Source organism: Scyliorhinus torazame, chromosome 18, assembly GCF_047496885.1.
Source record: "Scyliorhinus torazame isolate Kashiwa2021f chromosome 18, sScyTor2.1, whole genome shotgun sequence".
In the NCBI taxonomy this organism is placed as follows: Eukaryota; Metazoa; Chordata; class Chondrichthyes; order Carcharhiniformes; family Scyliorhinidae; genus Scyliorhinus; species Scyliorhinus torazame.
The window spans coordinates 122,413,808-122,439,197 of NC_092724.1; the positions used below are offsets into that span (position 1 = coordinate 122,413,808).

The 25,390-nt window shown below is 46.3% G+C and overlaps 1 protein-coding gene across 1 annotated transcript in view; it reads left to right on the plus strand.

Moving 5' to 3' along the window:
* The window catches only part of ogfod3 (2-oxoglutarate and iron dependent oxygenase domain containing 3), a 216,452-nt gene extending 193,033 nt beyond the window's left edge, over positions 1 to 23,419 (plus strand). Inside the window, exon 10 of the mRNA XM_072483277.1 lies at positions 22,383 to 23,419. Within this exon, the coding sequence (XP_072339378.1) occupies positions 22,383 to 22,519 (137 nt within the window). The 3' untranslated portion in view covers positions 22,520 to 23,419. The remainder of the gene's footprint in view (positions 1 to 22,382) is intronic.
* The last annotated feature ends 1,971 nt before the right edge of the window (positions 23,420 to 25,390 follow it).

Consider the following 25,390-nt stretch of genomic DNA (forward strand, 5'->3'; position numbering starts at 1 on the left):
GGGGTCTTTTGGTGTCCTCCTTGTGGGGTTTTTTGTTACCCACCTGGTGGGGTCCTTCACTTCCCTCCTCCTTGGGCCTTCTGTTGCCTCCTCTTTGAGATGTTTTTTTGACAGTTGCCCCCTCTCTGGGGTCTTCTCCAATTTCCTGTCCATAGCTGTTTATTTCTGATTGTGGTTGCCACTTTAAATGTGTTACCTCTTTAAGGGTATTACCCCTTGAAGACTGTCACCGTCTTTATTTCACTCGGCTGTATGCAGCTGTCGGCTTTCTCTTTATGTGATTTTTCCAACACTTTGGCGTTTTGGCCGGAACGTGGCCGCTTTTTTAAAAATTTGTTTTTAAACTTCTCCTTTTAGTGAAGGAAGGCCAATTCAGCAATCTCTGGAGTTTTTCTGTCTTCTGGCCGTATGGACAGTGCTTTTTGTTTTTAATATGCCTGTTATTTTCTATTTCTCCTGCACTTGGACACCCAGTTAACCCGTGGCCATTTTTCAAAGCTTGTGGACTGCTCTATTTGACTGAAGTACATCAGGGTAGTGATTACCTCCAATCATCCCCTGGCGGGCTCTCCTCCACTCCCCCAGCATCTCAGCCCCAGCCCACTGATCTTCCTGCACTTCGGGAGACCTCAGGCGGGATTCTCCGACCCCTGCTGGGTCGGAGAATTGCTGGGGGCTGGCGTGAATCCCGCCCCCGCCGGTTGCCGAATTCTCCAGCACCGGATATTCGGCGGCGGTGGGAATCGCGCCGCGCCAGTTGGGCCCCCCCCCCCCGGCGATTCTCCGGCCCGCGATGGGCTGAAGTCCCGCTGCTGGAATGCCTGTCCCGCCGGCGAGAATCAAACCACCTCTCTTACCGGCGGGACAAGGCGGTGCGGGCGGGCTCCGGGGTCCTGGGGGGGGGGCACGGGGCGATCTGGCCCTGGGGGGTGCCCCCACGGTGGCCTGGCCCGCGATTGGGGCCCACTGATCCGCGGGCGGGCCTGTGCCATGGGGGCACTCTTTTCCTTCCGCCTTCGCCATGGTCTCCACCATGGCGGAGGCGGAAGAGACCCCCTCCACTGCGCATGCGCGGGGATGCCGTGAGCGGCCGCTGACGCTCTCGCTCATGCGCCGCACGGCAAAATCATTTCCGCGCCAGCTAGCGGGGCACCAAAGGCCTTTCCCACCAGCTGGCGGGGCTGAAATCAGTCCGGTGCGGGCCTAGCCCCTCAAGGTGAGGGCTTCACCCTCAAGATGCTGGACTGATTCGTGCCGTTTTTGTGCCGGTCGGCGGACATCGCGCCGATTGCAGAGAATCCCGCCCTCGTTGACCTCCACTTCTTTGTACTAGGTTAAAGCTTTTTTAAAGTTTTTTTTTAAATAAAATATTTTATTGAAAATTTTTGGTCAACCAACACAGTACATTGTGCATCCTTTACACAATATTATAACAACACAAATAACAATGACCTATTTTGACTTCCGGGTGCGGCGATGACCAGCTGAGTCGCACGTTTCGGCAGCTCCCTGTGAAACGGACTTTTGGGCTCTTGATAGGAGCCCCAACGGCAATTTTGACGGCTAAAAACACTGTGCGGTAAACCAGAAGGGAATCCCCCCTGGATACGGATGAAAAAAGGAGGAGAAAGTGGCCGGATTGCAGTGGATCCTTTAGAACAGCGGCAAGGAAGGCAAGCAAAAACCAAGATGGCGTCGGAAGGTGGCAGTTTAACATGGGGCCCTGAACAACAAGAGTTCTTGAAATGCTGTGTGGAAGAGATAAAAAAGGAAATGAAGAAAGAGCTGTTGGCCCCGATACTACAGGCGATCAAAGGGCTAAAGGAGGAACAAAAGACCCAGGAGCGGGAGCTTCGGGTCGTGAAGGCAAAGGCAGCCGAGAATGAGGACGACATACAGGGCCTGGTGGTGAAGACGGAGACACAGGAGGCACATCAGAAACGATGTGTGGAAAGGTTGGAGGCACTGGAGAACAACGCAAGGAGGAACAACCTGAGGATTCTTGGTCTTCCTGAAGGTGTGGAGGGAGCGGACGTCGGGGCATATGTGAGCACGATGCTGCACTCGTTAATGGGAGCGGAGGCCCCGGCAGGACCGTTGGAGGTGGAGGGAGCATACCGAGTGATGGCGCGAGGACCGAGAGCAGGAGAAATTCCCAGAGCCATAGTGGTGAGATTCCTCCGTTTTAAGGATAGAGAAATGGTCCTTAGATGGGCGAAGAAAACTCGGAGCAGTAAATGGGAGAACGCGGTGATCCGCGTTTATCAAGACTGGAGTGCGGAGGTGGCGAGAAGGAGGGCGAGCTTTAATCGGGCCAAGGCGGTGCTTCATAAAAAGAAGATAAAATTCGGAATGCTGCAACCGGCAAGACTGTGGGTCACATATCGAGGGAGGCACCACTACTTTGAGACGGCGGATGAAGCGTGGACTTTTATTGTGGAAGAAAAACTGGAATGAGCGGGTTATTAAAAAGAACGTTTGAACAAAGTGGTGGGGCGAATGTGGGGGGCAAAGAGGGGTTTTATGTACTAATCCTGCGATGTGGTAACTTTTCTCTCTCCCACAGGTGGTGATGGGGGGAGGTGGGGAGGTGGAGGAGATGGGGCGTTGGCCATTGGGGGCGGGGCCAAGGGAGAAGCGCGGGCTTGGTTCCCGCGCTATGATAATTATGGCGGGAATAAAGAAGCAGGAAGGAGGGGGCGTCGCACGGTGCGAGCCGAGGTCACGGGGGGAAGCCGAGGTCAGCCAGAGTTTGCTGACTTCTGGGAGCAACATGGGGGGAGTAATTACGCTAGCGGGGGATCTAGCGGGGGGGGTGGGAGGGGGGAATTACTGGGTTGCTGCTGCTGGGGAGAGGGGGGAGCTGGTATGGGAGAGGATGGGCGGGGGGGCACCGCCTGGGGGAGATACAGCTGCGTGGGAACTGGGTGAGGAGCTGGAAAAAGGTGATGGCTAATCGACAAGGGGGGGGGGTGGGAAGCCCCCCAACTCGGCTGATCCCGTGGAACGTGAGAGGGCTGAACGGGCCGATAAAGAGGGCACGGGTACTCGCACACCTTAAGAAACTTAAGGCAGATGTGGTTATGTTACAGGAAACGCACCTGAAACTGATAGACCAGGTTAGGCTGCGCAAAGGATGGGTGGGGCAGGTGTTCCATTCGGGGCTAGATGCGAAAAACAGGGGGGTGGCTATATTAGTGGGGAAGCGGGTAATGTTCGAGGCAAAGACTATAGTGGCGGATAACGGGGGCAGATACGTGATGGTGAGTGGCAAACTACAGGGGGAGACGGTGGTTTTGGTAAACGTATATGCCCCGAACTGGGATGATGCCAATTTTATGAGGCGGATGCTAGGACGCATTCCGGACCTAGAGATGGGAAAGCTGATAATGGGGAGAGATTTTAATACGGTGTTGGAACCAGGGCTGGATAGGTCGAAGTCCAGGACTGGAAGGAGGCCGGCAGCAGCCAAGGTGCTTAAAGATTTTATGGAGCAGATGGGAGGTGTAGACCCGTGGAGATTTAGCAGACCTAGGAGTAAGGAGTTCTCGTTTTTCTCCTATGTACATAAAGTCTACTCGCGCATGGACTTTTTTGTGCTGGGTAGGGCATTGATCCCGAAGGTGAGGGGAACGGAGTATACGGCTATAGCCATTTCGGATCACGCTCCACACTGGGTGGACTTGGAGATAGGGGAGGAAACAGGAGGGCGCCCACCCTGGAGAATGGACATGGGACTAATGGCAGATGAGGGGGTGTGTCTAAGGGTGAGGGGGTGCATTGAAAAGTACTTGGAACTCAATGATAATGGGGAGGTCCAGGTGGGAGTGGTCTGGGAGGCGTTGAAGGCGGTGGTTAGAGGGGAGCTGATATCAATAAGGGCACATAAAGGGAAGCAGGAGAGTAAGGAACGGGAGCGGTTGCTGCAAGAACTTTTGAGGGTGGACAGACAATATGCGGAAGCACCGGAGGAGGGACTGTACAGGGAAAGGCAAAGGCTACATGTAGAATTTGACTTGCTGACTACAGGCACTGCAGAGGCACAATGGAGGAAGGCACAGGGTGTACAGTACGAATATGGGGAGAAGGCGAGCAGGTTGCTGGCACACCAATTGAGGAAAAGGGGAGCAGCGAGGGAAATAGGGGGAGTGAGGGATGAGGAAGGAGAGATGGAGCGGGGAGCGGAGAGAGTGAATGGAGTGTTCAAGACATTTTATAAAAAATTATATGAAGCTCAACCCCCGGATGGGAGGGAGAGAATGATGGGCTTCTTGGATCGGCTGGAATTTCCCAAGGTGGAAGAGCAGGAAAGGGTGGGACTGGGAGCACAGATCGAGGTAGAAGAAGTGGTGAAAGGAATTAGGAGCATGCAGACGGGAAAGGCCCCGGGACCGGATGGATTCCCAGTCGAATTCTATAGAAAATATGTGGACTTGCTCGCCCCGGTACTGACGAGGACCTTTAATGAGGCAAAGGAAAGGGGACAACTGCCCCCGACTATGAAGCAACGATATCGCTTCTCTTAAAGAAGGAAAAGGACCCGCTACAATGCGGGTCCTATAGACCTATTTCCCTCCTAAATGTAGATGCCAAGGTCCTGGCCAAGGTAATGGTAATGAGAATAGAGGAATGTGTCCCGGGGGTGGTCCACGAGGACCAAACTGGGTTTGTGAAGGGGAGACAGCTGAACACAAATATACGGAGGTTGTTAGGGGTAATGATGATGGCCCCACCAGAGGGAGAAACGGAGATAGTAGTGGCGATGGATGCCGAGCATTTGATAGAGTGGAGTGGGATTATTTGTGGGAGGTGTTGAGGAGATTTGGTTTTGGAGAGGGGTATGTTAGATGGGTGCAGCTGTTGTATAGGGCCCCAGTGGCGAGCGTGGTCACGAATGGACGGGGATCTGCATATTTTCGGCTCCATAGAGGGACAAGGCAGGGATGCCCTCTGTCCCCATTATTGTTTGCACTGGCGATTGAGCCCCTGGCGATAGCGTTGAGGGGTTCCAAGAAGTGGAGGGGAGTACTTAGGGGAGGAGAAGAGCACCGGGTATCTTTGTATGCGGACGATTTGCTACTATACGTGGCGGACCAAGCGGAGGGGATGCCAGAAATAATGCGGATACTTGGGGAGTTTGGGGATTTTTCAGGGTATAAATTGAACATGGGGAAAAGTGAGTTGTTTGTGGTGCATCCAGGGGAGCAGAGTAGAGAAATAGAGGACCTACCGCTGAGGAAGGTAACAAGGGACTTTCGTTACCTGGGGATCCAGATAGCTAAGAATTGGGGCACATTGCACAGGTTAAATTTAACGCGGTTGGTGGAACAGATGGAGGAAGATTTCAAGAGATGGGATATGGTATCCCTGTCAATGGCAGGGAGGGTGCAGGCGGTTAAGATGGTGGTCCTCCCGAGATTCCTCTTTGTGTTTCAGTGCCTCCCGGTGGTGATCAAGAAGGCTTTTTTTAAAAGGATTGAAAAGAGCATCATGGGTTTTGTCTGGGCCGGGAAGACCCCGAGAGTGAGGAAGGGATTCTTACAGCGTAGCAGGGATAGGGGGGGGGCTGGCACTACCGAGCCTAAGTGAGTATTATTGGGCCGCTAATATTTCAATGGTGAGTAAGTGGATGGGAGAGGAGGAGGGAGCGGCGTGGAAGAGATTAGAGAGGGCGTCCTGTAGGGGGACTAGCCTACAGGCTATGGTGACAGCCCCATTGCCGTTCTCACCGAGGAACTACACCACAAGCCCGGTGGTGGTGGCTACACTGAAGATTTGGGGACAGTGGAGACGGCATAGGGGAAAGACTGGAGCCTTGGGGGGTCCCCGATAAGAAACAACCATAGGTTTGCCCCGGGGGGAATGGATGGGGGATATGGAATGTGGCAAAGAGCAGGAATAACGCAACTGAAAGATCTATTTGTGGATGGGAAGTTCGCGAGTCTGGGAGCGCTGACCGAGAAATATGGGTTGCCCCAAGGGAATGCATTCAGGTATATGCAACTGAGGGCTTTTGCGAGGCAACAGGTGAGGGAATTCCCGCAGCTCCCGACACAAGAGGTGCAGGACAGAGTGATCTCAAAGACATGGGTGGGGGATGGTAAGGTGTCAGATATAATATAGGGAAATGAGGGACGAAGGGAGACTATGGTAGATGAACTAAAAGGGAAATGGGAAGAAGAGCTGGGGGAGGAGATCGAGGAGGGGCTGTGGGCAGATGCCCTAAGCAGGGTAAACTCGTCGTCCTCGTTGTGCCAGGCTAAGCCTGATTCAGTTTAAGGTATTGACACAGGGCACATATGACTGGAGCACGGCTCAGTAAATTTTTTGGGGTGGAGGATAGGTGTGCGAGGTGCTCGAGAAGCCCAGCGAATCATACCCATCTGTTTTGGTCATGCCCGGCACTACGGGGGTTTTGGATGGGGGTGACAAAGGTGCTTTCAAAAGTAGTGGGGGTCCGGGTCGAACCAAGCTGGGGGTTGGCTATATTTGGGGTTGCACAAGAGCCGGTGAGTGCAGGAGGCGAGAGAGGCCGATGTTTTGGCCTTTGCGTCCCTAGTAGCCCGGCGCAGGATATTGCTAATGTGGAAAGAAGCCAAGCCCCCGGGGGTGGAGACCTGGATAAATGACATGGCGGGGTTTATAAAGCTAGAGCGGATTAAGTTTGTCCTAAGGGGGTCGGCTCAAGGGTTCACCAGGCGGTGGCAACCGTTCGTCGAATACCTCGCAGATAGATAGACGGAATGGGAAAAAGAAGGCAGCAGCAGCAGCCCAGGATCGGGGGGGGGGGGGGGGGGGGTGGGGGGGGGGGGGGGGTGGGCGGGGGGGGGGAGGAGGAAACAGAAGGACTCTCAGGGTTGTTAATATATACTGTATAGTATGTATAGGTCGTTGCCACAGATAATTATATATTGGACTGTTAAATTATATTGTTGGAGAGTGTTACTTGTGACAAGGCAGTTGCCAATTAGGGTTAGTTTTCATTTTTGTTATTTATTATTTATTCATTTTTTGTTTATAAAATAGGTCATTGTTATTTGTGCTGTTATAATATTGTGTAAAGATGCACAATGTACTGTGTTGGTTGACCAAAAATTTTCAATAAAATATTTAACAAAAAAAAAAACAATGACCTATTTTATAAACAGAAAATGAATAAATAATAAATAACAAAAATGAAAACTAACCCTAATTGGCAACTGCCTTATCACAAGTAACACTCTCCAAAAATATAATTTAACAGTCCAATATATAATTATCTGTAATAATTTAACAGTCCAATATATAATTATCTGTAGCAACGACCTATACATATTATACAGTATATATTAACAACCCTGAGAGTCCTTCTGGTTCCTCCTCCTCCCCCCCCCATCCTGGGCTGCTGCTGCTGCCTTTTTTCCATTCCATCTATCTTTCTGCGAGGTATTCGACGAACGGTTGCCACCACCTGGTGAACCCTTGAGCCGACCCCCTTAGAACGAACTTAATCCGCTCTAGCTTTATAAACCCTGCCATGTCATTTATCCAGGTCTCCACCCCCGGGGGCTTGGCTTCTTTCCACATTAGCAATATCCTGCGCCGGGCTACTAGGGACACAAAGGCCAAAATATCGGCCTCTCTCGCCTCCTGCACTCCCGGCTCTTGTGCAACCCCAAATATAGCCAACCCCCAGCTTGGTTCGACCCGGACCCCCACTACTTTTGAAAGCACCTTTGTCACCCCCATCCAAAACCCCTGTAGTGCCGGGCATGACCAAAACATATGGGTATGATTCGCTGGGCTTCTCGAGCACCTCGCACACCTATCCTCCACCCCAAAAAATTTACTGAGCCGTGCTCCAGTCATATGCGCCCTGTGTAATACCTTAAACTGAATCAGGCTTAGCCTGGCACACGAGGACGACGAGTTTACCCTGCTTAGGGCATCTGCCCACAGCCCCTCCTCGATCTCCTCCCCCAGCTCTTCTTCCCATTTCCATTTTAGTTCATCTACCATAGTCTCCCCTTCGTCCCTCATTTCCCTATATATATCTGACACCTTACCATCCCCCACCCATGTCTTAGAGATCACTCTGTCCTGCACCTCTTGTGTCGGGAGCTGCGGGAATTCCCTCACCTGTTGCCTCGCAAAAGCCCTCAGTTGCATATACCTGAATGTATTCCCTTGGGGCAACCCATATTTCTCGGTCAGCGTTCCCAGACTCGCAAACTTCCCATCCACAAACAGATCTTTCAGTTGCGTTATTCCTGCTCTTTGCCACATTCCATATCCCCCATCCATTCCCCCCGGGGCAAACCTATGGTTGTTTCTTATCGGGGACCCCCCCAAGGCTCCAGTCTTTCCCCTATGCCGTCTCCACTGTCCCCAAATCTTCAGTGTAGCCACCACCACCGGGCTTGTGGTGTAGTTCCTCGGTGAGAACGGCAATGGGGCTGTCACCATAGCCTGTAGGCTAGTCCCCCTACAGGACGCCCTCTCTAATCTCTTCCACGCCGCTCCCTCCTCCTCTCCCATCCACTTACTCACCATTGAAATATTAGCGGCCCAATAATACTCACTTAGGCTCGGTAGTGCCAGCCCCCCCTATCCCTGCTACGCTGTAAGAATCCCTTCCTCACTCTTGGGGTCTTCCGGCCCACACAAAACCCATGATGCTCTTTTCAATCCTTTTAAAAAAAGCCTTCGTGATCACCACCGGGAGGCACTGAAACACAAAGAGGAATCTCGGGAGGACCACCATCTTAACCGCCTGCACCCTCCCTGCCAGTGACAGGGATACCATATCACATCTCTTGAAATCCTCCTCCATTTGTTCCACCAACCGCGTTAAATTTAACCTATGCAATGTGCCCCAATTCTTGGCTATCTGGATCCCCAGGTAACGAAAGTCCCTTGTTACCTTCCTCAACGGTAGGTCCTCTATTTCTCTACTCTGCTCCCCTGGATGCACCACAAACAACTCACTTTTCCCCATGTTCAATTTATACCCTGAAAAATCCCCAAACTCCCCAAGTATCCGCATTATTTCTGGCATCCCCTCCGCCCGGTCTGCCACATATAGTAACAAATCGTCCGCATACAAAGATACCCGGTGTTCTTCTCCTCCTCTAAGTACTCCCCTCCACTTCTTGGAACCCCTCAACGCTATCGCCAGGGGCTCAATCGTCAGTGCAAACAATAATGGGGACAGAGGGCATCCCTGCCTTGTCCCTCTATGGAGCCGAAAATATGCAGATCCCCGTCCATTCGTGACCACGCTCGCCATCGGGGCCCTATACAACAGCTGCACCCATCTAACATACCCCTCTCCAAAACCAAATCTCCTCAACACCTCCCACAAATAATCCCACTCCACTCTATCAAATGCTTTCTCGGCATCCATCGCCACTACTATCTCCGTTTCCCCCTCTGGTGGGGGCATCATCATTACCCCTAGCAGCCTCCGTATATTCGTGTTCAGCTGTCTCCCTTCACAAACCCAGTTTGGTCCTCGTGGACCACCCCCGGGACACATTCCTCTATTCTCATTGCCATTACCTTGGCCAGGATCTTGGCATCTACATTTAGGAGGGAAATAGGTCTATAGGACCCGCATTGTAGCGGGTCCTTTTCCTTCTTTAAGAGAAGCGATATCGTTGCTTCAGACATAGTCGGGGGCAGTTGTCCCCTTTCCTTTGCCTCATTAAAGGTCCTCGTCAATACAGGGGCGAGCAAGTCCACATATTTTCTATAGAATTCGACTGGGAATCCATCCGGTCCCGGGGCCTTTCCCGCCTGCATGCTCCTAATTCCTTTCACCACTTCTTCTACCTTGATCTGTGCTCCCAGTCCCACCCTTCCTGCTCTTCCAACTTGGGAAATTCCAGCCGATCCAAAAAGCCCATCATTCTCTCCCTCCCATCCGGGGGTTGAGCTTCATACAATTTTTTATAAAATGTCTTGAACACTCCATTCACTCTCTCCGCTCCCCGCTCCATCTCTCCTTCCTCAGCCCTCACTCCCCCTATTTCCCTCGCTGCTCCCCTTTTCCACAATTGGTGTGCCAGCAAATTGCTAGCCTTCTCCCCATATTCGTACTGTACACCCTGTGCCTTCCTCCATTGTGCCTCTGCAGTGCCCGTAGTCAGCAAGTCAAATTCTACATGTAGCCTTTGCCTTTCCCTGTACAGTCCCTCTCCGGTGCTTCCGCATATTGTCTGTCCACCCTCAAAAGTTCTTGCAGCAACCGCTCCCGTTCCTTACTCTCCTGCTTCCCTTTATGTGCCCTTATTGATATCAGCTCCCTCTAACCACCGCCTTCAGCGCCTCCCAGACCACTCCCACCTGGACCTCCCCATTATCATTGAGTTCCAAGTACTTTTCAGTGCACCCCCTCACCCTTAGACACACCCCCTCATCTGCCATTAGTCCCATGTCCATTCTCCAGGGTGGGCGCCCTCCTGTTTCCTCCCCTATCTCCAAGTCTACCCAGTGTGGAGCGTGATCCGAAATGGCTATAGCCGTATACTCTGTCCCCTCACCTTCGTGATCAACGCCCTTCCCAGCACAAAAAGGTCTATTCGCGAGTAGACTTTATGGACATAGGAGAAAAACGAGAACTCCTTACTCCTAGGTCTGCTAAATCTCCACGGGTCTACACCTCCCATCTGCTCCATAAAATCTTTAAGTACCTTGGCTGCTGCCGGCCGCCTTCCAGCCCTGGACTTCGACCTATCCAGCCCAGGTTCCAACACCGTATTAAAATCTCCCCCCATTATCAGCTTTCCCATCTCTAGGTCCGGAATGCGTCCTAGCATCCGCCTCATAAAATTGGCATCATCCCAGTTCGGGGCATATACGTTTACCAAAACCAACGTCTCGCCTTGTAGTTTGCCACTCACCATCACGTATCTGCCCCCGTTATCCGCCACTATAGTCTTTGCCTCGAACATTACCCGCTTCCCACTAATATAGCCACCCCCCCTGTTTTTCGCATCTAGCCCCGAATGGAACACCTGCCCCACCCATCCTTTGCATAGCCTAACCTGGTCTATCAGTTTCAGGTGCGTTTCCTGTAACATAACCACATCTGCCTTAAGTTTCTTAAGGTGTGCGAGTACCCGTGCCCTCTTTATCGGCCCGTTCAGCCCTCTCACGTTCCACGTGATCAGCCGGGTTGGGGGGCTTCCTCCCCCCCCCCCCCCCCCTTGTCGATTAGCCATCCCCTTTTTCCAGCTCCTCACCCGGTTCCCACGCAGCTGTATCTCCCCCAGGCGGTGCCCCCCCCGCCCATCCTCTCCCATACCAGCTCCCCCCTCTCCCCAGCAGCAACAACCCAGTAATTCCCCCCTCCCACCCCCCCCCCCCCCCCCCCGCTAGATCCCCCGCTAGCGTAATTACTCCCCCCATGTTGCTCCCAGAAGTCAGCAAACTCTGGCCGACCTCTGCTTCCCCCCGTGACCTCGGCTTGCACCGTGCGACGCCCCCTCCTTCCTGCTTCTCTATTCCCGCCATGATTATCATAGCGCGGGAACCAAGCCCGCGCTTCTCCCTCGGCCCCGCCCCCAATGGCCAACGCCCCATCTCCTCCACCTCCCCTCATCACCACCTGTGGAAGAGAGAAAAGTTACCACATCGCAGGATTAGTACATAAAACTCCTCTTTCCCCCCTTTTTAACCCCCCTCTTCGCCCCCCACATTCGCCCCACCACTTTGTTCAAACGTTCTTTTTAATAACCCGCTCATTCCAGTTTTTCTTCCACAATAAAAGTCCACGCTTCATCCACCGTCTCAAAGTAGTGGTGCCTCCCTCGATATGTGACCCACAGTCTTGCCGGTTGCAGCATTCCAAATTTTATCTTCTTTTTATGAAGCACCGCCTTGGCCCGATTAAAGTTCGTCCTCCTTCTCGCCACCTCCGCACTCCAGTCTTGATAAACGCGGATCAGACGTTCTCCCATTTACTGCTCCGAGTTTTCTTTGCCCATCTAAGGACCATTTCTCTATCCTTAAAACGGAGGAATCTCACCACTATGGCTCTGGGAATTTCTCCTGCTCTCGGTCCTCGCGCCATCACTCGGTATGCTCCCTCCACCTCCAACGGACCCGCCGGGGCCTCCGCTCCCATTAACGAGTGCAGCATCGTGCTCACATATGCCCCGACGTCCTCTCCCTCCGCACCTTCAGGAAGACCAAGAATCCTCAAGTTGTTCCTCCTTGCGTTGTTCTCCAGTGCCTCCAACCTTTCCACACATCGTTTCTGATGTGCCTCATGCATCTCCGTCTTCACCACCAGGCCCTGTATGTCGTCCTCATTCTCGGCTGCCTTTGCCTTCACGACCCGAAGCTCCCGCTCCTGGGTCTTTTGTTCCTCCTTTAGCCCTTCGATCGCCTGTAGTATCGGGGCCAACAGCTCTTTCTTCATTTCCTTTTTGAGCTCTTCCACACAGCATTTCAAGAACTCTTGTTGTTCAGGGCCCCATGTTAAACTGCCACCTTCCGACGCCATCTTGGTTTTTGCTTGCCTTCCTTGCCGATGTTCTAAAGGATCCACTGCAATCCGGCCACTTTCTCCTTTTTTCATCTGTATCCAGGGGGGATTCCCTTCTGGTTTACCGCACAGTGTTTTTAGCCGTCAAAATTGCCGTTGGGGCTCCTATCAAGAGCCCAAAAGTCCGTTTCACCGGGAGCTGCCGAAACGTGCGACTCAGCTGGTCATCGCCGCACCCGGAAGTGGCTTTTTTAAAGTTTGCAGCAACTCTTTATTGGTGGGGATTTCTCAGCCCTTCCGCCAGTGGCTGTTTTTTAAAATTTAAAGTGACAGTGCCTTTGTTCTGAACAGCAGCAATTCTTTTTTTTAATTTAAGTTCCTTTTTTTAAACTTGAAGTCACAGCTCTTTTAGCTGCCAACTCAGTTTGCTTATCTTCTGTTGTCTTTTTTTACTCTGCAAGTTTCTTTTTAAACTTTTGATTCTGACGGCCAGTTCAGGTTTTTTTCCACTTCTACGTCATTCCTTTTATTACAGGTTTTTCTGAGTCTGTCTTTCAGCTTCTTTAATGCACTGAGCCTCCCAGGACCACCACCTAGTCTACAATGTAAGTACAGGTGATTTTCTGTATTTCGCGTCCTTCGTGTGGATTCTGTCCTTCAATCCTTCGTGTGGATTCTGTCCCTCCACTGCTAACCCATCTCATAACTGTCCATCTTCTTTGACTCTACATTACTCAGAGCCTGTTAGAATCTCTTCTTAGGTGTGCATCTCTCTCTTTAGACTTCAGTATTTCATACCTTGGGTACTGTTCTGCATTCTTATCGCTGTTGATTATTACCATTGATCACCATGGTACTATCCCACTTCTGACCCCATGACATATTACGTACTTAATATCGGTTCTTTATGTTGCAGTGATGGTGACTTATTGATGAACTCTTGAGTCTTGTGTGTTTAAACATCAAAACCTTCATTGGTAAGCTTTAAATAATTGCAATTCGAAGTATGATCTTGCATGGTGTTGCTCACCATACAGGTTGGTTGCTCAAGGCTGTTTTCTCACCATGTGACTACATACATCACATTGTGGGCGGTGCCACTCTCCAGTCCCATGTTAGCACTTGCTCTTCTGAGTACCTTACATCATAATGCATGCAGGCACATATCACCACACCCTAAACCCTTACGTCCCTCAACCCACCACTCACCCCTATGCCAGCATATAGCTCTTCAGATAAACCATATATAGATTGCCTTATCACACCTTTTCTCTCCTCTCTCTTTCCCTTTCTATCCCAATATCTACAATTTTGTGTGCCCTTTCTCACCAAGTCTTTTTTCTTGACTCCTCTCACTTTCCCTCCATTTATCTCTCTGATGCACTCTCTCTCACTCCCATACATCTTGCCTCTGCCTCTTTCTCTACCACTCTGACACTTACTCACATATTGTCTTCATCTTGTGGTCTCTTTCTCTGCCTCTACCTTTGACTGTCTCTCTCTCTCCTAGATTGCCTCTATCTCTATTTCTCAGTCTCTACCCCTTTGATTTTTCTCTCAAACATTGTCCCTATCTCTGTCTCTCTTGTTCTTTGTCTCTCACTCATACGCATTATTCCTATTAACCTTGGTCTGACTACATCTGGAGCCCTGAGTACAGTTTTCGTTGCCTTAGAAGCTGTTCAGAGAAGGTTTACACAACACATTCCTGAGGTGATGGGCGTATCTTATGAGGAAAAGTTGAACAGGTTGGGTCTATACTCTTTGGAGTTTAGAAAAATAAATAGTTTCTTGTGGGATGATTAGAACTAGGGGAGATACAGTTTAAGGATAAGAGGTCTCCCTTTTTAAGACTGAGGCGTGAAGTATTTTCTTCTTTCCAGAGGGTTGTTAGTCTGTGGGATTTCCTTCCCAGAAAGCAGTGAAGTTTGAAGTTATTCAAGACTGAGTTAGCTAAATTTTTGATAGACAAGGGAGTTATAGGAAAGTGAAGTTGAGACCACAATCATATTAACAAAGATCTTTTGAATGGCAGAGTGGGCTTATAGGGCCACAAGGCCTACTCCTGCTCCTAAGTCTTATGTTCCTATATGTAACCTCCTGAGCCACTCACTCAGTGTGCACTAAGTCCTCAGTTTCTATGCAATATGGGCAATGGGCATGATATAAAACTTGGAAGCATTACGAACTTTTGAGGAGGATAGTGTAGAACATCATAATACACAAGTTGATAGAATGAGTGGATAAGTGGCTGATAAAATTGAATGCAGAGAAGTATGAAGCAATTACTTTCTTAGAAAGAACAGGGAGAGACAGTAGAAAGTAAAGGGCACACATTTCTAAAGGGGCGGGGCTGCATGAGCAGAGGGACCTCGGTGTATTGTGCTTAAATCACTGAAGGTGGCAGGACAAGCTGAGAGCGCAGTTAATCAAGCAGAGACAAAGAACACAAGAATAAAGACGTTCTGTTGAGCTTGTGTGAGACACCTCAGCTGGTCCAGTTCTGTAGACCACACTTTGGAAAGGATGTGAAGGCATTGGAGAGATTGCAGAAAAGGTCCACAAGAATCGTTCCATGGATGAGGAACTTCAGTTACACAGGTAGTTTGGAGAAGTTGGAACTGTTTCTCTTGGAGAACAAAAGGTTGAGAGGTGACTTGATGGAGGTATTCAAAATCATGAGGAGTCTGGACAGAATAGATTGGTAAAAATTGCTCCCACTTGTTAAACAATCAAGAACTGTGGGCTGAGATTTAAGGTAATTGGCAAAAGAAGCAATGGAGACAGTCGGAGGAACTTTTTTAAGCAGTGAGTGGATAAGATCTGGAATGCTCTGCCTGAGACTGTGACAGAGGAATGTTCAGTTGAAGCATTTTGGAGAGAACTGGATTATTACGGAGACGGGGGAGTGGTACGAAACGAATTGCTCATTCAGAGATCCGTCACAGACACGATGTGCCAAAGTGCCTCCTCTGTGCTGTACAATAATTTTGTGATTTAACTTGAGGACCGAAAAAGCAAATGGTGAATGAAGCAGTCCTTCCTCAGAACTGAAGGCAATCTGTCAATTTACAGAGTGGAATGTTTGCATTGAGCAGATATCCAGAGAGAGATGGCACAGTGGGCAGCACTGTTGCTTCACAGCGCCAGGGACCCGGGTACGATTCCCGACTTGGGTCACTGTCTGTGCGGAGTCTGTATGTTCTCCCCGTGTCTGCGTGGGTTTCCTCCGGGTGCTCCGGTTTCCTCCCACAAGTCCCGAAAGATGTGCTTGTTAGGTGAATTGGACATTCTGAATTCTCCCTCCGTGTACCCAATGCAAATAATAATCAATTCTAAATTTTTTTTGTTTCGAAGTTCTGCGCAAAGTTACACGATTCTCTTGCCAATCTAATCAAACAAGATAGCCATGATGCTACATAGCCAAAATGTGGCAATACCCCGTAATAGGGTGCATTTGGGAACATGCAGAAAATTATTTTTTCTATATTTGCTATTTTAAAAACAATTGCCCTTCATAAGGCAAATTAATAAATAGTTAATGGAGAAAGCATGACAGGCATGTAGGGAAAGAGTGGGGCAGTAGGACCAAATGTAGATTGCTCCTGGAAAGACCCAGCACAAACCCGGGGAACCAAATGGCGACTTTTGAGCTATGATTCTGTGTACAAAACCCAATAGAGAATGATGGTTTATTTAGTATCCTGTTGTTCTATTGCTGTCACTAATATTACTATCCACAATATGACACAACAATGTCATTCATAAATATCAAAATTTACATTATTTTACATAAATTAATGCTGTCTCCTATTTAAATTGTACTATATGAGCCTTTGCTCAGTTAACCAATATGGATCAGTAAACCGAATTGTGCAGCAACACTAGGTGGCAGTGGAAGGATTTCTGATGAACTACAATGAGCGACTGATCTATGTCTTCCCAAGTCTACATTGACAGTGGGTGGAAGTAAACAAGCACATGTTCAGGATTTTAACAACGCATTATGTTACCACGATATGATGTTGATGGAAGTTATATTTGATTACTTGAGATCGTTAAATAAAGCTTTAAAAGATCGAAGTAAATTAATAAGAATGTTTCCGTTTCTTTTCAAAAAGTCCCTCACCAGAACAAAAAACATAGGAGCAGTAGACCACACAGCTCATCGCGCCTGCTCCGCCATTCAATACCATCACATGGTTGATCTTGGGCTTCAACATCACGTTCCTGCCCGCTCCCCATACCCCATTACTCCTCGAGAGACCAAAACTCTGTCTATCCCAGCCTTAAATGTGTTCAACGATGAAGAATCCACAACCCCCTGGGACAGAGAATTTCAAAGATTCACAATGTAATTTCTCCCCATCTCAGTCCTAAGTAATCGGTCCTTTACCTGAGACTGTGTCCCCTGTGTTTTCGATTTCCCATCCAGCAGAAACGATCTCTCACTGTCTGCCCTGTCAAGTCCCATCAGAATATTGGAGGTTTCGATGAGATGGCCTCTCATTCTTGTAAACTCAAGAAAATATAAGCCCAATTTACTCAGCCTCCCATCACATGACAACCTAGAAACATCCCAGGAACAAATTGAGCGAACTTTTGCTGTGCCAACTCTAATGCAAGTATATCCTTTCCTAAATATAGAGATTAAAACTGCAGTTTTCCATGTGTTCTCACCAAAACTCTGTACAATTGTAGTTAGACTTGTTTATTCCTGTATTCCAATCCCCTTATAACAAAGATCAACATACCATTTGCCTTCCCAATTGCTTGCTGTCTCTGCATGCTAACTTTCTATGTTCCTTGTGCAAGTACACCCAAGTCTCTTTGAAAATCACCACTTAGAACTTTCACGCCAGGAATTATTACCTTTAATGTTTTGCATTTTAATTTGAATGTTATCTCTAAATTCTCTAAAATGAACTGACTTTTCTGTAAGCATTTGGTGTATCATTTGTCTAGCTTTCTTACGCTTCAGATTTTCAACCATGAGCGAGAAGTCGATTATATGGAATGCTTGAACCTTTAAGAGATGTTTTGCCTTCTATTCCTTTCCATTGTTTATTGGCAAGTATTGTATTTCGTTTGTATTCCAATTTTCTCCCCAAATGAGTTAACCATTTGCCGGGGGGCCAGGGTTGTGAACCCAGGAATTAATCTTAATGAAGGAAATGCGAGTTCTGGCGTGACATGATGAAGGTTTTCCGTTTGTATCTGGTCAGAGCCCCTCAATTACAAAGTGACCTGACCCGAGTTGTAAACCAGTTATTCTAACCCTTTCCAAGACTCGTAAATCTTATCAAGTGTTCAAGAAAAATTGGAAAATATGAAGACGCTGCAAGTAGACAATGAGCTGGCAACATTCAGGATTTTGTGCAATTTGCATATGGAGTGGTAGAATGCAGTCTTAGATCGATAACCTACCACCCAATGAGCGCCCTGAAATTAGGCACTTTGTCGAAGGGAGCAAAAATCTGCCTGTGCCCTTGTTGTGCAGCTGTTAGTTATTAACCGAGGACAATTTGTAAGCATTCCTTCTGGGAGCGAGATTGTTGATGGGAGGACCCTTGACCTATTTATTCACTTATTGATTTCCTCACATAACCTTCTGTTACATTGACTACGTTTTATGGAGGGGGGTTGAAATGATTTTGATCTTAACCAAGGGAAATCTAGTTTAGGATATATATTTCTGAAAGTGATAGGGACCGCTTTGTGAATAGATGATCAATAGAGTTGGACTTGAATTAGACTAAAAGAGTACGTCTCATAATAGACAGTGAATTGTTCTTCTTGTGATAATTATTCTTCTGATATTGGGTCAGCTTTCTTTAAGTACATAGAAGTGATAAACAAAGTGAACAAATTGTGCACAAATTGCCCAAGGATTTCTACAACACCTTTATTGAAAATAATAATTTACAATTATATTCCGGCTCTATGGTCATCATAAGCAGAAAAGTAACACAATGCACATTGAAGATTGGTCCTCAGAAATGTCCACACCTGTTTACCTGAAATTATTTCAGGGCAAAGCACTAAATTCCTTGGCACCGGCTCCCCAGAAGAAACTTTGCCATTTCCATTCAGAGTTAATACAATAGCCGAACCATTCCTAGGTCATATCAAAGCTTAGAGCTGGAGGAATGAGTAAGAAGCAGAAGTTTAAAAATAAAACCTTTTGCATGTACAACTAAGAAAACAGATGGCACTGAACCTGTTTGTACTGTGGAATGTATTTTATTCTGAAAGCACCTCATGTAGTGTGGTCTGAAGAGTGAAGCACATGGATCTGGCACCTCAAGCTGGTTGATGATGATGTGCAGACTTTACACCATGACAGCTCAGGACAGGCCTGATGGACCAACTCATCTTTTTCTAGCGTCAATTGTCAAATGTCATCCAGGACGTGCTGTCAAAATAGATTTTCATGCCTTTCCCTGTGTAACTTCGCAAAACTGCCTTTGCCAATTTTGCAGTTGTAAAGCTTAGATTATATCGACTGCCATGTATTTCACACACAATTAAATTATCAGAAGATCCGCCAAAAATATCGACATGGTTATGGGATCTTGTGGAATTCCTTAAACTTGAGAAAATTAAGTTTGCCCTTCGTGGCTGAGATGGGGAATTCTGAATGAGATGGAAGTTGTTCTTGTCTCGATTTAGAGTTGTAGAGTCAGAGATGTTTACAGCATGGAAACAATCCCTACGGCCCAGCATGTCCATGCAGCCCAGTTTCTATCACTAAGCCAGTCCCACTTGCCCGCATTTGACCCATATCCCTCTATACCCACCCTGCCCCATGTAACTGTCTAACTGTTTCCTAAAGGAGAAAATTGTTCCCGCCTCTACCACTGTCTCTTGGCAGCTCGTTCTAGATGCTCACCACCCTCTGTGTGAAGAAATTTCCCCTCTGTTCTCTTTTGTATCTCTCCCCTCTCACCTTAAACCTATGCCCTCTTGTTCTAGACTCCTCTACCTTTGGGAAATGATGTTGACTATGCTCCTCATTATTTTATAGACCTCTATAGGGTCACCCTTAAGCCTCCTACGCTCCAGGGAAAAAAGTCCCAGCCTATCCAGCCTCTCCTTATAACTCAGACCACCAAGTTCTGGCAGCATCCTCGTAAATCTCTTCTGCACTCTTTCTAGTTTAACAATATCCTTCCTATAATAGTGACCAGAAAGAACACAGTATTCCATGTGTCGTCTTACCAATGTCTTGTACAACTTCAACAAGACGTCCCAATCCTGTATTCAGTATCCTGACCAATAAACCTAGCATGCTGAATGCCTTCTTCACCATCCTGTCCACCTGCGACTCCACCTTCAAAGCTATGAACCTGTACCCCTAGATCTCTTTGTTCTGTAACTCACCCCAACTTCCTACCATTAACTGAGTAGGTCCTGCCCTGATTTGATCTACCAAAATGCATCGACTCACATTTATCCAAATTAAACTCCATCTGCCATTCATCGGCCCATTGGCCCAATTGGTCAAGATCCTGTTGCAATCTTATATAACTTTCTTCACCATCCGCTTTTCACAGTAACTTCACTGAAGCCTACTTGGACAATAAGTGATTATTATTATTATTATTACTATGCCAGATTTACAAATGTGTTTCTTGCTTGCATGTAAAGGTAGGGGAGCTGGGATGAGGGGGGAGGGAAAAAGGGGAAAGGCTTAATTGAAATAAGAGAAAAAAATTAGGAGAATTTTATTTTGTTTATTTTATTATTGATTTATTGTTTGTACATTGTTATGTATATCCTTATTTGAATAAAAATATATATTTTAAATTAACAGGTATTAATAGAAGGTCCATTTGAGCAGTTCACTGTGTCTGTTTAGCAGTTTAACCGTTAAGAAAAAGAACAAATTAACTTTTGAAATATTTTCATCAAGAATATCGCATGATGACTCAACTGTTTGAACCATGGTGCACAATAATATTGATGCAAAGTTTTATACTATGGATACCATTCACTTTGACAATCAAAGCTTACTGATCAATAAATAGCTTTGTTTAATACTTAGTGTTATGCTTTGAGAAAATTCTGCATTCAGTCTAAATTCTTGTAATTTTTGAAAGTCAGGATCACTGTACCGACTAAAATATATACAGAAGAGTTTTGTACATTGACCCTTTGCTATTAATTCAGATTTTACCTGTCAAGGTGTTAACTTTTAATTCAGGTTTAGTCACATTTTCTGAATATATTTCCCACTTTATCTCAACATTGCAGACTAGATATTATTTGAAAAATTATATGATTATGTTGAATATGAGCTCATGGAAATTTCAGGATTACCTTTTTCCAATGGTTAATTAAAGTAAACAGCATTTGTACAGCCAATTTTTTGTTAGCTGTTCATGTCAGCAGTGAGATTATTGTTATAAATTCCAACAATGGCCACATCTCTTTTATTGGCCTAATCTTCTGTCATCTATAAAATTATTAGTCAGAAAGCACCATCTGTAAACCTTTAGCAACAAACTTCTGAAGCAAATAGAAATGTTCTAATTGTAAAATAAGCATCATTATTTTGGTGAAGATAGTCATCAGTGTATTTGTGTGTGTGTGTGAATGCCCCACTAAAAAGCTGTTGATGTGAGGAACAGAATGAAAGTTTTAAATATTTTCAAACACTCAATGACACGCTGGAGCTAGAACCAAAAGATAAATGTCCTATGTTAATCTACTGATAATAATTTCTACATTTTTTTTGCACTGACTAAAAATGCAGAGGTCATTTCCATAGAACCATAGTGAATTTCAATTGACAAATATCTTTACAATTATTAGGCTAAACTGTGTATTGAAAAGGGAAAGGGAAGTGTCTTTCACAACAGTACAATGCTCTGCGGTCAAAAAAATACATTTGAAGCATTATTGCTACATTAACGTAGGGAATTACGGAAGCCAATTTGCAGACAGCATGGTTCCATAACCAGCAATGGGATAGATGGCCAAATATCTTGTTTTTTTAGTGGTGTTTGTTGAAGGATAAATTCTGGCCAGGTTACTAGGACAAATATCCGTCTCTTAACTCGTGCTATGGATCTTTTACATTCACCTGAGCGAGCAGCACCTTATTGGTGGTACAGCATTACTTCAGTACTTTACTGAAATGTCAACTGGGATTATGTTCTCAAGACTCTGGAGTTTGCTTTGAACCGTAGGCCTTCTGACTAAGTGATGCCAGGGAACCAACGCTCATACCCCACTCACTGGGGACTGAGGTTTCCCAACAGCAGCATTCTCAAGTGCTGGGCTGATATTCTGCAATATCATGAATATCTATAGGTCGTACAGTTCCCTGTATTCAAAGAACTGTATTTCCAAAATTTTCTGTGGTTTTCACTGCATTTTAAATGTGTAAAACAACCTATTGTGGCCAAACCACTGATGGTCAATATTCATTTTCCTCCAAAGTTGATGGAGGGACAAATTACTTCCACCTTATCCTTAAACTTCATAACTGTTTAGTATCATTGCAAATGCTGTCTTCCGTATCTCCAGTTCTGATCATGAGAAACTATTATAGGTGCATCACTGCTCTATACCAAGGTTTACCCCAATGGACACAGATAAAGACTTTTTAACATGAACTTAACCACATTCTAAAAGAAAGTCAGCTTCATAAGAGATTTTCAGCTTCTCACCTTTGAATGTGTACCTTAGGAAATAATTAAGCATATTTTCACCTGTAATTATATAGTTCAAGCTGACGCGATCCAGGTAATTAACAAAAACTGCCTTTCTGAACATTTTCTGGATAATACACCGATGTTTGAACTTTTATAGCAGCATTAGTACCATCAGAGTGGATTTCTATGTAAACATATGTCTTTACAACTTTATCAGAGTTAATTGTTGTATTTTTTTCATGCCCCAGGTCGTGTTTCATTCTTCACATCTGGCTCAGAAAATCTTCATTATGTGGAAAAGGTAGAATGGGGCACTCGATATGCCATCACAGTCTCATTCAGCTGTGATCCTGCCCAGGCCATTGAAGATCCTTCTTTACCATAGATTAATTGGTGCCATGAAGAACAGAAGTCAAGTCCCTTGGCCCCTAGAAATAAACCAATAAAAACAGCACAGTAAATCAGTTATACACACAAAAAGGTTGATTTTTAAGTTGGGTTGAAAATCATATATGGTGGAAATACTACAGTATTGGCAATCAACTTGGCTCTATTGTCCCAGATCTTTACCTGTGGTTCAAAAATGGTTTCTGCTTAATTACTATTTATACTGAAGTCTCGAGTCATAGCATTAAAGTGTGTCAATGAATTTCTTTATGCAATTACGATTTGACTGAAAAACATATTGAGATTCATCAGTTTATTGAAAGTATCAACTGGCTAAGTATTAAATCTGTGAATTAACTGGCCGTTATCATTGGTATCACAGATTGGACTTCTGTTTCAGTATTTTGACTGTTTCATCTTTAATCAGAGTCCGCGTGTATCAAGTATTCACTGTTCACATTAAGCAGGGTCATTTTTCAGATGTTTATTCATTAAAAATGATATCAGGCTGTCTCTACATTAAAGATGCACAATTCTATTGCTGAGCTTTCAGGGTAGGCTCAGCCCCTGCAACAAGTGCCATAATTGACCTCAGGCATTGTTTGTGCCAGAGTAGATTTGCTGAAAGAGTCTGTAGGAATAATTGATGGGTGTTTAGAGTTTAATATTTGATGCTCTACTTAGCTGATTCAAGTTTTCCTATGTTAAACAAACCTGCGTAAAATAAATCTTTTCAAACATTTCTGCCAATGGCCTGAATCCATTTTGTCATTGTTGCAAATCCATTTAACTCTTAGTTTACCAGAGGACAAGAAATAATTAAAGTCTCCCTTCATATTGTTTTATTTCTCGAATTTTGTGTATGTAAAAACAACATCAATAAAAAAATCCATCACAACAGTTGCAGTAGCTTGCTTTCCGAACCGTTACTCGCACAGTATTTGCTGGAATCACTAGAGATGGCTGTTTCTTTGAGTTTGACATTCTGAGTTTTAACTGCAGTTGTGGCTATAGCTGAGACATGCTCTGTAGCTGGCTATGCAATCCCAGTGGTTCCAGAAATGACTGCATCTTGAAATTAAATTCTCCAAACAGTGGCTTTTGTTTGCAGTGATCAATGAGCGATATTCAGGAGCAATATTCATTTCAAGGAATGAAATCATTTCACTTTGATTCTCTGACATTTCTGACCCGGGTATTGTGGGTGCAGAACCTCTTTAATGTGACATCCCAGAGCTCAGAACACACCCATTGTGTAGGTGTTAATATTTTACACTTCCATCACCAGTTCGACCCATGGATTGCGTATGCCAGTTATACATAAACAAGAGGCAGTACTCAAATCTATTACAAATTAGATTAGGGCTGACAAACTAGTTTCATATTTGCCCTTTGAAAACAGAAAAGATTTTTATCTAAAGATGAAGTACAGAAAGAAATCCCCTCCTTAAAACTATTCAAGATAGTAATTATTTAATCAGCAACATCTGCTCCACAGTCATGAACAATGACGTTCACTATAATGAACAATGACGTTTTAAGAACATTTAACTGATTTATTGGTTAAGAAAATTAACATTCACCCTGCTACAGAGGCAGAGGGGTGGGGGGGAGCATTGGCGTTGCCGAATCTGCTTCATTATTACTGAGCGGCGAATGTGGATAAGGTACAGCGATGGTGGGAAGGAGAAGGGATGGAGTGGGTTAGGATGGAGGAGGAATCTTGTAAGGGATCCAGTTTGAGGGCTATTGTGATGGCAGCGATGCCAATGGCTCCGAGTAGCTATTCAGGGAGCCTGGTGGTGCAGTCCACGGTGAAGATTTGGAATCAGTTGAGGCATTTTAGGGTGGAGGGGATGTCGGTGTTAATGTCGCTGTGCGAGAATCATAGGTTTGAGCCGGAGACATGGATAGTGTGTACAGGAGGTGGAGGGAAGTGGGGTTGGTCAAGGTGAGGGATTTGTATTTGGAGGAAGGGTTCACCAGTCTGGAGGAGCTAAGAGACTGAATTAGACCTGTCATTTGTGACTACAAGAATAGGTCAGAGGTTGGGAATTCTGAGGCAAGTAATTCACCTCCTGACTCCCCAAAGCCTGTCCACCATCTAAAAGGCAAAAGTCAGGAGTGTGATGGAATATTCTCCACTTGCCTGGTTGAGTGCAGCTCCAGTAACTCTCCAGAAGCTCAATACCATCCAGGACAAGGCAACCGTTTGATTGGCACCCTTTCCACCACCTTCAACATTCAGTCCCTCCACCACTGACACAGTGGTTGCAGTGTGTACTACACACAAAGTGCGCTACAGCAACTCATTAAAGCTCCTTTGATGGCACCTTCCAAAACCAGAACCTCTACTTGACTTGGACTCTTTCTCTGTTCCTTCTCTGTTGCTGGGCCAAGATCCTGGAACTCCTTCCCTTATCGGCATCGTGTGTGTACCCAGGCCACATGGACTGCAATGGTTCAAGACAGTGGACCTTCGCAAGGGCAAAAAGCGATGGGCAATGAATGCTGTTCTGACAGTGATGCCCACATTCCACAAAATAATTTTAAAAAGTCCATGGTGGCATTGCAGCTATATAACCGAGGGGGTAAGTTCACCAATGGTGAGCACAGAGCCGAAAACCAAGAGAGTGCGTGTTAGATAATCAGTGTGTGGTGTTGGTAATTCCTTCTGCTCGATTCAAGCATAGCTCATCACTGGGAGTGCGGGGCCTATAAATTTGATCTTTACATCTCTAATTTAAAAAAAAAAAAATCTTTATTGTCACAAGTAGGCTTATATTAACACTGCAATGAAGTTACTGTGTCGTCACCTAGTCGTCACATTCCTGCACCTGTTCGGGTACACAGAGAGAGATTTCAGAAT